The sequence below is a fragment of the Eucalyptus grandis genome, chromosome 1, assembly GCF_016545825.1.
Source record: "Eucalyptus grandis isolate ANBG69807.140 chromosome 1, ASM1654582v1, whole genome shotgun sequence".
NCBI lineage: Eukaryota > Viridiplantae > Streptophyta > Magnoliopsida > Myrtales > Myrtaceae > Eucalyptus > Eucalyptus grandis.
This window is the reverse complement of record NC_052612.1, coordinates 44,732,802-44,746,800: the sequence shown is the minus strand read 5'-3', so window position 1 is coordinate 44,746,800 and position 13,999 is coordinate 44,732,802. Positions and strand designations below refer to the sequence as shown.

Sequence of the window (13,999 nt, the reverse complement as noted above, 5' to 3'; positions counted from 1 at the left end):
GGCCAACAATGGAGGGGGATGGCCAGCAAAGGATTACTAGAGTCACTAGGCCTCATTGAGTGCAAGTAAGGGTTGCAGTCCTCCCCCAGATCGCCAACCCTCTACCTTTTACTTCCATTTTTCCGTTGTAGCAAATGCGATACGACTCTTACATGTATCAAACAGCAGCTATATAAACATAAACACCTAGAATCATTTTATAAAAAAAAAAAAAAAATCCGTTATTTTATGATGGTCAGAAAGTCTTTATCCAATTTTCAAAAATTGTGAAGGGAAAAGAGCACATTCTTCTAAGCCAATCATTCTCATTCTTGTAGAAGTACGTGGGCATCTATAATGCAGGGATCAAGCAATGAAAAGGAGCTTATTCTTTTCTGTGCTAATATTTATCTTGTAAGAATTAGAAAACAAAGAAAGGAATGCAGTAATGATTAAGGAGAAAGTAGCAGTATTCAGGCTACTTTCGCTTCATCTTTCATCCGACGAGGGTATTCTAAATGTAAATGGAGCAGCATCGAATTGCTTGCGGATATCCACCAAGAATCGAGTGAACTATGCAAAACTTTGGAATTACTTCGTACACACTCCATTGCACCATGTATATTCCTATCTCCTGGCAAAATCATGCTTCTTTTTGTATCCTTCTCCTGATAACTAGATGAGTTCCTGCACAACGGTTATGCTAAACCTCCTCGAAAACTAACAACACAAATGACAACCATGACTGAGGTTGTCTATCTTGTGGGGAGACTAGTTTCAGCGGCTTTAGAAGAAATTCAAAAGTTATTGGGCGTCAAGGGTGACCAAGACAAGCTCAAGAACTTGCTAGAGATGATCAAGAAGACGCTCGCTGATGCTGAGCAGAAGCAAACAACAAATCAAGCTGTGAGGATTTGGCTGTCAAAGGTTAAAGACTTTTGCTATGATGCCGAGGACGTGCTAGATGAATTCGAAGCAAGGCCTTGTGGAGGCGGGCGAGGCCGAAAAGGAAGGTACACTACTGGTTCTCATGGCTATCCAACTTCATTTTCCAATTTGAGATGGCAAACAAAATGAAAGAATTGAGGAAGAGACTTCTTGAGATCAACGAAGAGAAAAATGAGCTCCACTTGTCGAGTAATGTTTGTGACAAGAGTATAGTTCAATGGAAAGAAACTCATTCTTTTGTGACTATTTCGAATGTGATTGGAAGAAACAAAGATAAGCAGAGGATAATAGAGCTATTGATGAGAACGGATGATGATGGAGTTGGTAAGGTAGGTGTCATCTCAATTGTTGGAATGGGAGGTATTGGAAAGACGACTCTTGCTAAATGGGTTTACATGGATGATAGGATAAGCAAATATTTTGATCTCAAAGTTTGGTTATCCATGTCAGTAGATTTTGAAGTTAAGAAGATAATAAGAGACATCATTGAGTCTCTTAGTCATGAAGCAAAATGTGATAGTTGGAGCCTTGAAAAGCTGCAAAATCACCTAAGAAGCATTGTGGAGAACAAAAGGTGTTTGTTGGTAATGGACGATGTGTGGGAAGTTAGTCGGGAAAATTGGGAAGGACTGAGAGATTTGTTAGAAGGTGTCTCCGAAGGGAGTAAAGTCATTGTGACTTCGTGGAATAAATCGATTGTCTCAACCATGGGCACTGTTCCCCCACATAATTTGGCCAACCTTTCACAAGAGGATTCTTTGACTTTGTTCATGAAGTGCGCCTTTGATCAAGGGCAAGAGAAGAATCACCCAGACCTTATGGCAATTGGCAAGGAAATCGTGAGCAAGTGCGCAGGGAATCCTATGGCGGTGAAGACACTAGGGAGCCTTCTGTATTCAAAAACCAAACTGAGCAACTGGGAATGTATACGAGACAGTGAGATATTGCAATTACAAACTGGTATTTTACCTTCATTGAGAATAAGTTACGATCTAATGCCTTTTCACTTGAAACAATGTTTCGCTTATTGCTCCATATTCCCGAAGAATTACAAGTTCAACAACCTGGAACTGATCCAACTATGGATCGCAAACGGGCTTATTCAATCCAGTGGAAATACTCAGGAGCTGGAAGAGATTGGACAGCAGTATTGGGAGGAGCTGTGGTCGAGATCCTTCTTCGACGATGTCGTGGAAGACTATTTGTTCTTGACCTTCAAAATGCACGACCTCATACACCAACTTGCGATTTCGGTGGCACAAACCGAATCATCCAACGTGAACATGAACATGCGCACGCAGGATGTTTCCCCGACCACTCAGCATATATCATTTTCGGATCCATCTCTTCTGCCAGAAGATGAACTACCTAGCTACTTGAGCAAACTCAGCAGGGTTCGCACCATCATGTTTCCAATAAAAAAGGAGGGTTCCACTGGGGAGTCCTTTCTAGAGATGTGCATTTCGAGATTCAAGCAATTGAGAGTGCTATATCTACATGACTCTAGCTTTGACCAACTGCCTAGTTCAATCAGTGGTCTAAAGCAATTGAGGTATCTTCATTTATGCGGCAACCGTAGTATCAAGAAACTCCCCAATTCAATCTGTGAGCTCCACAATCTGCAGAGCTTAGGACTTGCCGGGTGCGAAGAACTGGAGGAATTGCCTGTACACATTAAGAGTATGATCAACCTCCGCTTTTTGGATATAACCACAAAACAGCAACGATTCCCAGAGAAGGGAATAGGATGCTTGACCTCTTTGCGGTGCCTAATCATTGGAGACTGCAAGAATTTGGAGGTCTTGTTTAATGACATGGAATCACTCATGTTGCTCCGTAAGTTGTTCATTGGAGGTTGTCCGAAGTTGGCATCCTTACCACAATGCATCAAGAATTTGAAGGCATTGGAGAATCTCTGGATTTGCAATTGCGAGAATTTGAAGCTGCCAGAAGGCGAAGGTGATGAACCACGCTCCATGTCGAGGCTTCGATCCGTGATGTTTGTGGGATTACCAAAGATAGTTTCTTTTCCCAGGTGGCTCGAAGGTTCTACAAGAACACTGCAGAAAATTGATGTTGTGCATTGTCCCAACTTGGGCACATTGCCTGAGTGGCTGCAAAATTGTTTTTCTCTGAGAAAACTGAAGATTGAAGACTGTCCTAAATTGTCCTCTTTACCAGATGGAATTCGCCACATTGCCACATTGAGAGAGCTGTGGATAGATGATTGCGGGGAAATAAGCAGTAGAATTGCTGCTAGAAGCGGTGAAGATTGGAGCAAGATTGCTCACATCCCGGAGATTTACATTGACGGAAGGAAGATGAAATGAATTGATTAATCGGTATAAGCAAACTCCCCCTTTTTTCTGACACGTTTATGAAAAAATATCTGATGTTTTGGAATGATGTTACTTATATCGTCCTCATTTACTTGCAGCGAATTACATTGCCAATCGGAAACTCCTTTGAGTTTCTGAAGAAAAAGTTTCGATTTTTGCTCATGGAAGATCCTGCCTTCCCAGCAGCGCTGAAGTCCCATACTCAAGATCAAGAAAATAATGTTCGTTTAATCAATTTCAATGTTTTCTTCTTATTGTTCCTCTTTTCTGTTTTGCGTGGTGTGCTCCAAAGATAATGTATATGCATCCGTATGCCCGTGTCAGCTTTATTGTCTTCAGAAGATCTTGGTGAGATAAAATTGGATGATGCTTCCAATTCAAATTATTACTTATCTGGTGACTTTCGGTCAATTTCTCTCATAAACTATGTAAATCCAACTCTTTGAAAAAGTATGGAGTGCTATCTGCAAAGCAAAAGCAGTCGCTTTGCCTTTGCAATTTCATTTTACGCTACTGTTCTGCATAAAAGCTCTATAATATTCGATCGTTAGTTATGCGCAAGTGTTGTACTTTTCAGTCGAACTGTTATTCATCATTCGAGGATGCCAACCTGAACCATGTGCTTGATAAAATTTCCTTGTGTAAGCGCAGAAATTACGAGTTGACAGCAGCATCACGTGCCCGCTTGATTCAAGTCAAAGCCTGTACGAAACTGGTACGCGTTAAGTACTTAATCGTCCGGATTCTCGGTAAGCTAAGCTTGCATTGATTGTCGGCATGTGCACAGCACTTGCCGCTAACCACGGTCCATCTGAATCCGATCTCCGCTCATCACACCCAGCGAAACTTCTCGAGATCCGACAACTTTTCGTCTCACGAAATTTAAAATGAATTTAGGCAGCAGAAATCACGGAAAATTCATTAAAAGTCATGTGGAGTCCCACGCACCACCGCTCTGTTCAAAGACCCATTTGTGGGTGTGGAAAACCGTGATGAAGTTAAAAAGTCCCCTTTGGAAAATCACCAAGACAGACCGACACATTTCACGCCTCATTCGGTGCTCCCGTTCACCACATGGGATTCCGTTTCTTTTGGTCGGAAAATCACATTGCCTTTTGCTTGTTCTTTTTTCTCTACCAAACTTGATCTTCTTGGATTGAGTATTTAAAAGAAAAAAAAAATGTTTCTTTGAGGTCGTATCGTGTCTATAAGAATACGGTTGGAGTAGCTACTGTCTCTTGCACAAGCACATACAATGAGTCCTCTTCTCTCTCTTTCCCTTGCATTCTCTCTTTCTCTGTTCAATATTCTCTCTGTCTCCGGAGCTGTTACTCTCCCGCTGGATGGTGAGCCCTTCTCTTGCTTTTTCTTTTCTTGCCCTTTTGCTAAAGCATTCTAGTCATTTCATACTATGAGCAAGAACAACCGTTCGTAAACAAGAGGACCCTTTTTCTCTTGCTAACACAGTAGAGTGAGCAGTGAGCAGATTCGTGATAGTTTGGTCTCTAAGCTTAGTATTTGAAAAAGTGCTAATTTTGATCCGCTCGTTGACGAAGACCCTTTGTTTTTCTGCTTGTTACTCGCAATACATTTCAGGACTCCTTCCAAATGGGGACTTTGAGGAAGCCCCCAAGCCGAGCGACCTCAAGAAGACAGTGATCGTAGGGAAGCACTCCCTGCCCAAGTGGGAGATCGATGGTCTGGTCGAGTTCGTCTCAGGGGGGCCGCAACCTGGCGGCTTCTTCCTTCCGGTCCCGCGCGGGGTCCACGCGGTGCGGCTGGGCAACGAGGCATCCGTGTCTCAGTATGTCAGTGTCAAGCCGGGGTCAGAGTACGCCCTCACGTTCGGCGCCACCAGGACTTGTGCACAGGACGAAGTGTTGAGGATCTCCGTTGGCCCTGGCCAGTCTGCAGACTTGGGGATACAGACCCTGTACAGCAGCGATGGTGGAGACACCTATGCTTGGGCCTTCCAGGCTGCTTCCAAATCTGTGAAGGTGACCTTCCACAATCCTGGGATCCAGGAGGACCCCACCTGTGGGCCCCTCTTGGATGCTGTGGCCATCAAGGAGATGCTTCCGCTCAAGTACACTCCAGGTACGTTTTCTGTCCTTTCGATTTCTCTATATGCATAATAAAGATACAGAGAAACGATCTGACGGGGGGACCTAATCAGACGGCTGATACTCCTATAATATAGAAGGAGCAGCTTCCTTCCTCATGAAATTGCAGTCAGTATGCTTGACCAGCTTACCATATTCTAGAGTACTACTGTCCTTTGGCTTGCTTAGGAGTTCATTAGAGAGAACAGTTCTGGCTAGACTAGATCTCACATCAGTAATTGTGTTTGGAAACATGGTCTTTTGTTTTGCATTTGCGGCTTGTGTACCGTCTATTGCGCTGCGACTTAGCCAATCTGACCATTGAATGTGCCTTGTGCTCCTCAATGTCGTGGTGATGACCTGCTCAAATGGGCGGATTAGGTTGGGCCTAGCCCATACACGAGCCTATCTTTTTTAACCAAGGTTTTTTTTTTTCTTGGGTGACCTTAGGTTAGAAAAGCATCTAGCTTGAGCTTCGAATCATTAGTTTTATAAACCGGAAGAATCACTCACCGAATTTTTTTCTTTTTTGCGCCCTCTTGTTCATCCCTTCAGGTAATCTCATCAAAAATGGAGGCTTTGAGATTGGCCCGCACGTGTTCAAGAACTTCTCGACAGGGGTCCTCCTCCCTGCCAAGCAAAAGGATTTGATCTCGCCGTTGCCCGGGTGGATCATTGAATCCATGAAGCCGGTCAAGTACGTCGACAGGAAACACTTCTTCGTGCCTTCCGGGCTAGCTGCAGTTGAGCTGGTTGCGGGGAGAGAGAGCGCGATGGCGCAGATAATCCGGACAGTCCCCAACAAGTTCTACAACCTCACTTTCACCGTCGGGGATGCCAAGAACGGGTGCCATGGGTCGATGATGGTCGAGGCCTTCGCAGCCAAGGACACTCTCAAAGTCCCGTATGAGTCCACCTCGAAGGGCGGGTCGAAGACAGCGAACCTCAAGTTCCAGGCGACATCAGCCCGCACAAGGATCACATTTTTCAGTGCTTACTATCACACAAAGCTGCATGATTACGGGCACATGTGCGGCCCTGTCTTGGATGATGTTAAGGTTGTCCCTGTCAAGTAGATTGTTTCTGAGAGAGGTAATAGGGCGCGGCAAAAGCGATCGTGAGTTCATCATTTGCTATATTGGTATTTAGAGGAATGTGGCATGTTTCCATGTTATGTTTCAAGCGAGATACAGTCTATACATAAACAAAACAAGATGCACCTTCGACTATTTGAATATTTCTTCTTCTTTTTTAATGAAGCATTATTATTCATACAAGAAATCCCGAGACTCGAAATCAATTTGAACAAACTCTCCTACTTCCAACTTTCAAGATTAGTAAGGGATTGACATCACAATGACTAAAGTCTACATAAAGCATGACAGAGAGACTAAAGATACATTATTAAATTTGCCATATTGATTTTGCATAAGAAAACTGAGATCTCAATTTTTTGATTTTAAAGGTGGCAATTCCTATACCAAAAGAAGATTCAAAGCGAAAGAGTCTGAATAAGCAAATGCGGAATTGCTTGAACCTTTGGTTGCCCATGAATCGTGCCAATCTAATTAACGATCTAACCTTTGTTGCCCAAATTAATTCATATACCTTAGATAATTTCTGTCCTAGCAACTATATGTAAGTGAAAATCAAAATGAACAAGCATAACACTATAATAAGGCAATGCAAGTAATTTCTTTTCAATTTCGTGATTTTGTTGAGTCTTTTTCTTACAATTATTTGGTTTTTGTAACCAATCAGATTAAGATAGCTACATAAATTAAATTATACCTCAAAGGAGCTATTCCCATACACTAATTTAATGTTCTAGCTTATAGAATCTGTGGAGAAGGTCGAGTTTTTTAACAAGCCATGTTCAAAACACGACCCCCAGAATTATACTGACACCCCTCCCTATTTCCTAAGAGTACCTAGGTCTAAGTATCGATAACTCTTTCGCACATGCACTAGTTATCTGCACATTTTCAACAGATCTAGAATATGTTCAACACCCTACCAGTGCATCAAGTACCCTGCAACCAGAAAGTGTTTGCTAACGAGATCCACAAAATTCGTACCAGTGATACAGAAACAATTTAGGCCATCAAAAAGTTGCATCTCAAGTACCGTCGATGACAGATCAAGAAAACTACCCATTGTCCAGGCAATGCAATTCTTCAATTACGCTCCTACAAGACCTTAATTTCCATAAATCCATTCAATATTGTAGCCATTCAGTTCAATGCCCAGCTTGTTCCAAACAAGTCTCCCTATACCATTGTGTAAATATGAGACTTATAAACAAACACCATGGTATTCATTTGATTTCTTCTTTCTTTTTTAAAGGTTATAAATATCTTCTCCTTCACACTTTGCAATGAAGCAAACCATACTAAAGATGTTAGGTACACTTATAAACACCAAGATGCGAAAGGAGAATACTATCTAATATCTACTTCCCCTAAGTTGCAGCTGAAAGACTGAAATCCCCTAAGCACCTTCATTCCCCAGATTCTCATTTTGCCTCACAGTTCCACACATAACTGCAACAATTAAAGATAAACAAGTTATGGAAAAACAGTTCCATTTTTTTATTGGAAAAACGAGAATAATAAAACTGGATTCTATGCAATACAAGAATCGTTACCACCTGAATGGTCCACAGCGTCAGAGTACTGCTCCTCAAAAGTTTTATGACTTGGAGCCCTACAAAATGCCAAGATTCATAATAAAGCCACCTCTCTTCTTTGTAATCACACACCATAACCATAATTCGAAAAGACTGTCCATATTCAATAACCATACAAGCACACTATACCCTGTGGTTATTAACCTGAGGTGCTCCTTCTGGAGGCAATGATGAGCTACCATCCTGAGTGCGACGGGAATGTTGCACAAATCGGATCATTTCCTGATATGTCGCTTCAAACTCATCCATTCGACGCCTAAGAGCAGCATTTTCTTGCCGAGTTGCTTGAAGTTCATCTTCAATCTGATCTAGCCTGCGTTCAATTGCATCCAATCGACCCTCCAGGTCCACCCCATAAGAAGAAGAGCATCTAGATACTCTTAAATGTTTTGGATTTACACCACCACCATAAGTGATCACACGAGCACGCCGCTTTAGGACCATGCTGTTAATGGTTCTCACAAAAAACAAGAACACGTACATCACTTTTAGTTTGTACACTCAAGAAAAAATTGGGGGAACATAGGTGAAAGCTATCCAATATTGGATGACAGAAGAATAATCTCCCCCATGTAATATTTTCATGCCAAGCTTACTACAGTTTAAGAATTGACAAAGGATTTGAAATTACAATCAATCAAGCATCTAAAAATATATCAAGCCTAGTTAAGAATTTAGCTGGAAAGCCACCATTAAGCCAGAAAATCAACATGCCAACAATCTTTAAAGCCTCTAAAATTGTCATATTACTACCAAGAGCACTCAAGTGACATAACTCTTTGATGATATCTAAATAAGGAGACTTCTAGATCTCTTTTAAATTGGATCTGAACAAAAAGCAAAACACATACCGATTTCCTAGACTAAACATCGCACTTAAATCACTACCTCACTTATATTCACTTGCATAATCTGCTAAATTCCCATTCTTCATCTCGTGTCACTGAGTAATTCCATTCCAAACATGAAACATATCAAACTTCCTCATTCCTGATGACAGCAAAACCAAGAAATTCATAACTTATTTCACAAAACACAATACCAAGAAACTCCCTTTCTCTAGGGAGAGCCACCAGAAGAAGAAAGCAAGCCCAATGATATATATTGACATTAAATTCTGTCTGCTCAACTAACTCCAACATAAGTTATTATTATCAGTGAAATAGCCGCTGCACTCGGTGCCAGAATACCATACATCTCCAAATAAATTAAAGTCCCTAAGCAAACTCTTTTCATCTCAGTCTATTCAATGATGATACAAAAGCCATAGAGATTAGGAGAAGGGCATCTGCAGCGAGACCAGCTTGTATATACTCCTGCGAATTTGATAACACCATATTGACACCAAATTGACCCAAGCCTTTGAGAAAACTTAAAAACCAATGAAGTAATCCTTCCCATCACATTTTTTCATCTTTTGAATTGGTAATCCTACATATTTCTTTAAAAGTTAATCTAATACATAATGAGAACCTCCCCCACCCTCCACCCCCACCCCCCAACAAAAAAAAAAAAAAATGCATGTTTAAGAGTAATGTATAGTCCCGATAGTAGGCCATATTGTTAATAACTTCAACCAAGATAGTTGAAAGTTTCAAAAAAGTAGGATCCTTTGCTTTCAAGGGCAAACAGATTACTACAACCGCAAAACTGCCAGTAAACTTATGCTACAACAAAAAAGATGGTTGAAATGTCTAGTGTTGAATGTCAAAGAGATGAGAGTAGACATTAAAAAACCTCTAGAAGATATAGAACATTTTCTGTTGGATATCAACAATCTGGACAGCAGCTCAATAATGAGCGTGTGGCCTTCCATAAGTTACATAGAGACGCAACTTTTGCACAAATGTATATTTAAAACCTGCTACCAACTTTCGGGATACCATGTCAAACATAACTGCTGATTTTGGTAAATAATGGAAGATTCCCTTTTCCTATTTTTGAAAGTAAAACCTTATTCTAGAAGACGAGAAAAGCCGGGAGAAACAAATCAGTAATAGACTCGACATCAGGGAAGCACTTGAACAAAAAATGAAGAAGAATGCATCTGCCAATTAATCACCGCAACAAAACTCCCTCTTCCCCAAATCCTTTGGTTGAAAGTAAAGCATCATTAATTACATAGAGCAAAATCTGCCTTTGGTAATTAGCGTTTAGCGAGCCTCACCTCAGTATCGGTAGGCTTAAAAACAATACATAAACTAGCAGAGGCATTTCCCAATCGATCACACATGGTTTCTACAAGACCTTCGAACCAATTATATCTCATTCTCTTGAATGTGTAGTCTGCACTCGCTATATACAGATACAATTTAAAACTGGTTTTTGTCTGCTAACTCCTAGAGATAAAACTCCAGCTCTCCAGAGTGTTAAATACACAGCTTAATATGTCTCCAGTGCTTCAGGTTAAAAGGCTATTCAAAGACAATCAAACGCATGCAAACACCTCAGCTATAGAGTCAAAAGAATGTAGACTACTCCTTGCATTTCCATAGTGCACGTTCCCCTACGAGAAAGACAGCTTAATTCAGTCTTAGGCCACAATTCTACCCATGGGTATACAGGTGACCCCATCTTTTCCCAAAGGCAACACGAGCATCGGGCTTTTAGCATGCAGCAAGTAGCAACCGATAGATAACACCTTCATAACAGCCAAAGGGAGCATCGAATTTACAAACACTGCATCCCAGCCACAAGCAGATCAAAATGGGTCAAACTTCCAAAACCCAAGCCGCGCCTAAGAACTTCAGGAAACCGACCGAAACAGCTCGACGACATTCGCCGTGTTCCGCGAAAGCTAGAAGCTCGAAATGCAGGTAAAAGAAAGGATCACACTCATCACGGCGAGAGCCACGGGGAAGACGGGAGAGGAACCGCGAAGCACCACTAAAACGGAGGGAAAACCGAAACGCATTGGAACGACAACGACCGAATAGGAACCGCGAAGCACCCGCAATCGGGCAAAACGAGCGGTGTTCTCTACACAATCGCGACCAAATCCCGCGGCGGGAAAAAAAAAAAAAAAGCGCCAAGGAAATCGAAGGCGCCGCCGCGGCGCGCGCCGAGCCGAGCCGATTATACCTTGGGAAGCGCGGGGGAGGCTGTCGGAATCGGGCGCCGATCGCATGAAGGCGGACAGGCGGGAGGAAGGAGGAGAGGGAGCGATCGCGAGGGGCCTTGCTTGAGCGAGAGAAGGAGGAGGAGAGAGAGGTTAGTGAGAGAGAGAGAGAGAGGGGAAGCGTTTAGGGCACACTGACGAGGAATGAGCAGAGGGGCTTGGGCTGGAGGAGAGAGAAATGGAGATGGCACTTGGCAGTTTGTCTCCAATTAAATATTGGCCCACAGAGGTATAAACAAAGCCTTATTTTTTCTTTTTTCCTTTTTCCCCGCGGTGGTTGGTTGTTGATTTATTTGGGGGCAGATTATATCGGGAAAAAAGTTCTTTTTTTATTTATTAGGGCGGCCCCACTTCCATCTCTAAATAACTATATCTACTTCCATTTGTATTAAAAAGACAAAAGTGCAACCAATCTTTCAATTGCAATCCAAAATGATGATCTCACTCCTCCTTTTTTCAATTTTTTCCTTTTTATATTTAGGATAGTTACCATGACTTTTTTTAGCATATTAAAGAAATGTTCATTCTCAGATATTCCTATAATATTTTACACGCTTCGTGTATAAGAAAGAAAAAAAATATATCTTTTTTTTTTATATAACCAAGGACTCCACCACGAGCTCTCCGTTCTTAGACAGCACCGACTAGCACATAACCTCACCATTATGACCCTCCAATTAAGACGCTAGTGACTGAAGATTCAAACTTACAACCTCAGCGATGAAGAGTAAATCCTAGAGATTTGAACTTGCAACCTCAACGATGAAGAGCAAGTCCCGAACCATCATAGCTAATTATTGGTGCAAGTCCCGAACCATCATAGCTAATTATTGGTGGGTAGAAAAAAGAAGACGTCTTTGATATATTATAAAATCGAAAGTCTCTTTTATAGCAATTTAACTATTTTTTCCCTCTTTTCTTGAAAGCTTACTTTCTCTATGAAACTTCTATTAATTTCATTAATCTAAAATATATATCAAGTTTCTTTATTTACAATTTCAAAGACTTTATGCTGTTTTCCTTATTATATTGACAAGATACTTTAATACATGTAAGATGTTGGAGGAATATCAAGGAGTACACTAAAAGCATTATGCATGGTGACATATTTTTATTTTTTTTGTAAATATTTCATAGATAATATTAATTTCTGTCAATCCAAAATAATGATATTTCACTCAAAATATTAAAAAAACTTACTTTATGCAATGTTTTAATTTAATTAAATTTCATCTACTTAACAGGTTATTTACAAATTTGTTTGAAAATGCAGAATGAAACTAGATTTGTGGGAACCACCGCCTTGGTGGCTGTTATGGTTTGGGTTCTCTCCCCCTAACGCAAGGGGAGGAGTTCAAATCCCCTTACAGTCGCTTGGGACGTAAGTGTGACGCCGGAGATGATGGGTCCTCCCGCTTACGTGTCATGCCAGGGTTTACCCTCTAGCTGTCGGCCGTGCGAGGGTTCTCTAGATTACCCAAAAAAAAAACTAGATTTGTGGGAATTTTTTTTTTTTTGTTGACAAAACAAATTCTTATGGAAGTAACATCAAACAATAAAAGAAACATAGTGCATTCAATATACATGGAAAATATATAATAAACAAAAACTAGGCATATAAAATCATTAATCATGGTAAGTAAATCCTACATAGAGATATAAATGCTAAAAAATAAAGTAAATAAATTTGGGATCACCAATCTAAATTACAATTGAATAATAGAAAGCAATTTTATCTTTTTGGTGGAAATTAGGTGGATTTAGTTAGGGGTAGAAATAGCATTGCCGTTTTATTAATCCTTGAAAAAAAAAATTGGCAGACATTTGAGGGATTTCACTGAAGAAGATCAACTCAAATTTAAAATCCACGAGAGGTTTATAGAAGAGATGGTTATATTCTGATTGATTTAACCTTTTGTTATTATTTAATTATGCAAAATAACTTAATTTTTATATATAAATAAATTTTTATTTTCTTTTCGATGTCTGTAAATATTTAGCCGAATATCATTGATAAAGTATTTTTCAAATCATTTCTTTTGCCCGATGGAACTCAGGGAAATTGGGCCGGTCAATCGGATGGCAAGCCGTGGTGTCGAAGCTCTGTTCTCTTCTCAATTTCGCTATCGGAGGTTTCCAATTTGTGATCGGCGGGGAGGGAGCAAGGGAGTTTCGTCGATTTCCTAGAGAGAGAGAGAGGGAATTCTTCAGGTCCTCATCGGTGATCCCAGGATCGATAAGGTCTTCAGAAAACAACTTGGTTTTGACAAAATCATTGCTAAGATTGACTTTAAATACATAATCATATCTCGATAATCTAGAATTTATGATGCTCGCTTCATTTTACCTCTCACTTTGAGTTGGAAATGCAACATCACTTTCGTAAAGGAAGTGATCATGTTGACTGATTTGCAAATATTAAAATTTATAAGCGCTTGGGCATGAAATTCTTTTTATTGCTTCCTAGAGAGCATGGCTTTGAAGTTTTAGGAATGTGTTCCTAGAAGTCTTAAAACTGGTTGCAAAAGTATAATAAGTCGTAAAACTTATAAAAAGTTTAATTAAGCCATAAAACTTGTTAAATTGATACAATTAAGTCATTTTGTTAATTTTGTCCATTTAGACTAATGGAAAAATCCAATGTGATTTTCTTAAAAAAAAAAAAAAAATCCAATGTGATTTTTGTAAATACATCATCTCTTCCATACGAAACCGATGTGGCTAAAACATGAAAAACAGGGTTAAAATGATGTTGTTTTGAATTAAATTTTAATTTTAAATTCATAATATTAATCAAATAAAATAAAATCATTAAAAAAAACAC

General features: G+C 40.2%; 2 protein-coding genes and 2 long non-coding RNA genes across 5 annotated transcripts; 3 read left to right on the top strand and 1 right to left on the bottom strand.

Moving 5' to 3' along the window:
• The first annotated feature begins 720 nt into the window (after positions 1–720).
• Positions 721–2,673, top strand: LOC104414634 (disease resistance protein RGA2). The gene is made up of 3 exons (XM_039299553.1): positions 721–992; positions 1,193–2,479; positions 2,649–2,673. Exons 1-3 carry the CDS (start codon positions 721–723, stop codon positions 2,671–2,673), a joined length of 1,584 nt encoding a protein of 527 aa, XP_039155487.1.
• A 27-nt stretch (positions 2,674–2,700) lies between these two features.
• On the top strand, positions 2,701–3,651 carry LOC120290167. Its single transcript, XR_005548023.1, has 2 exons — positions 2,701–3,269; positions 3,365–3,651. It is a non-coding gene; the product is annotated as an uncharacterized LOC120290167 (long non-coding RNA).
• A 663-nt stretch (positions 3,652–4,314) lies between these two features.
• Positions 4,315–6,605, top strand: LOC104445070. Its single transcript, XM_010058879.3, has 3 exons — positions 4,315–4,612; positions 4,863–5,363; positions 5,924–6,605. The coding sequence occupies exons 1-3, from the start codon at positions 4,522–4,524 to the stop codon at positions 6,442–6,444; spliced, it is 1,113 nt and encodes a 370-aa protein (XP_010057181.2). The 5' UTR covers positions 4,315–4,521; the 3' UTR covers positions 6,445–6,605.
• A 944-nt stretch (positions 6,606–7,549) lies between these two features.
• On the bottom strand, positions 7,550–11,364 carry LOC104445061. 2 transcript variants are annotated; one of them, XR_725788.3, is made up of 4 exons: positions 11,139–11,364; positions 8,187–8,502; positions 8,019–8,074; positions 7,550–7,911 (listed from the first exon to the last, which is right to left on the bottom strand). It is a non-coding gene; the product is annotated as an uncharacterized LOC104445061 (long non-coding RNA). The 2 variants fall into 2 exon arrangements; XR_725790.3 differs by having other exon boundaries at positions 8,202–8,502.
• Between the last annotated feature and the right edge of the window lie 2,635 nt (positions 11,365–13,999).

Bases quoted from the DNA above. Each gene is read 5' to 3' on its own strand.
- LOC104414634 (XM_039299553.1), top strand. From the start codon at position 721: ATGACTGAGGTTGTCTATCTTGTGGGGAGACTAGTTTCAGCGGCTTTA. The intron at 993-1,192 runs GTACACTACTGG...TGTGATTGGAAG, and splicing joins GGGCGAGGCCGAAAAGGAAG to AAACAAAGATAAGCAGAGGA. The intron at 2,480-2,648 runs GTATCTTCATTT...ACCACAAAACAG, and splicing joins AGTGGTCTAAAGCAATTGAG to CAACGATTCCCAGAGAAGGG.
- LOC104445070 (XM_010058879.3), top strand. From the start codon at position 4,522: ATGAGTCCTCTTCTCTCTCTTTCCCTTGCATTCTCTCTTTCTCTGTTC. The intron at 4,613-4,862 runs GTGAGCCCTTCT...AATACATTTCAG, and splicing joins TGTTACTCTCCCGCTGGATG to GACTCCTTCCAAATGGGGAC. The intron at 5,364-5,923 runs GTACGTTTTCTG...TCATCCCTTCAG, and splicing joins TCCGCTCAAGTACACTCCAG to GTAATCTCATCAAAAATGGA.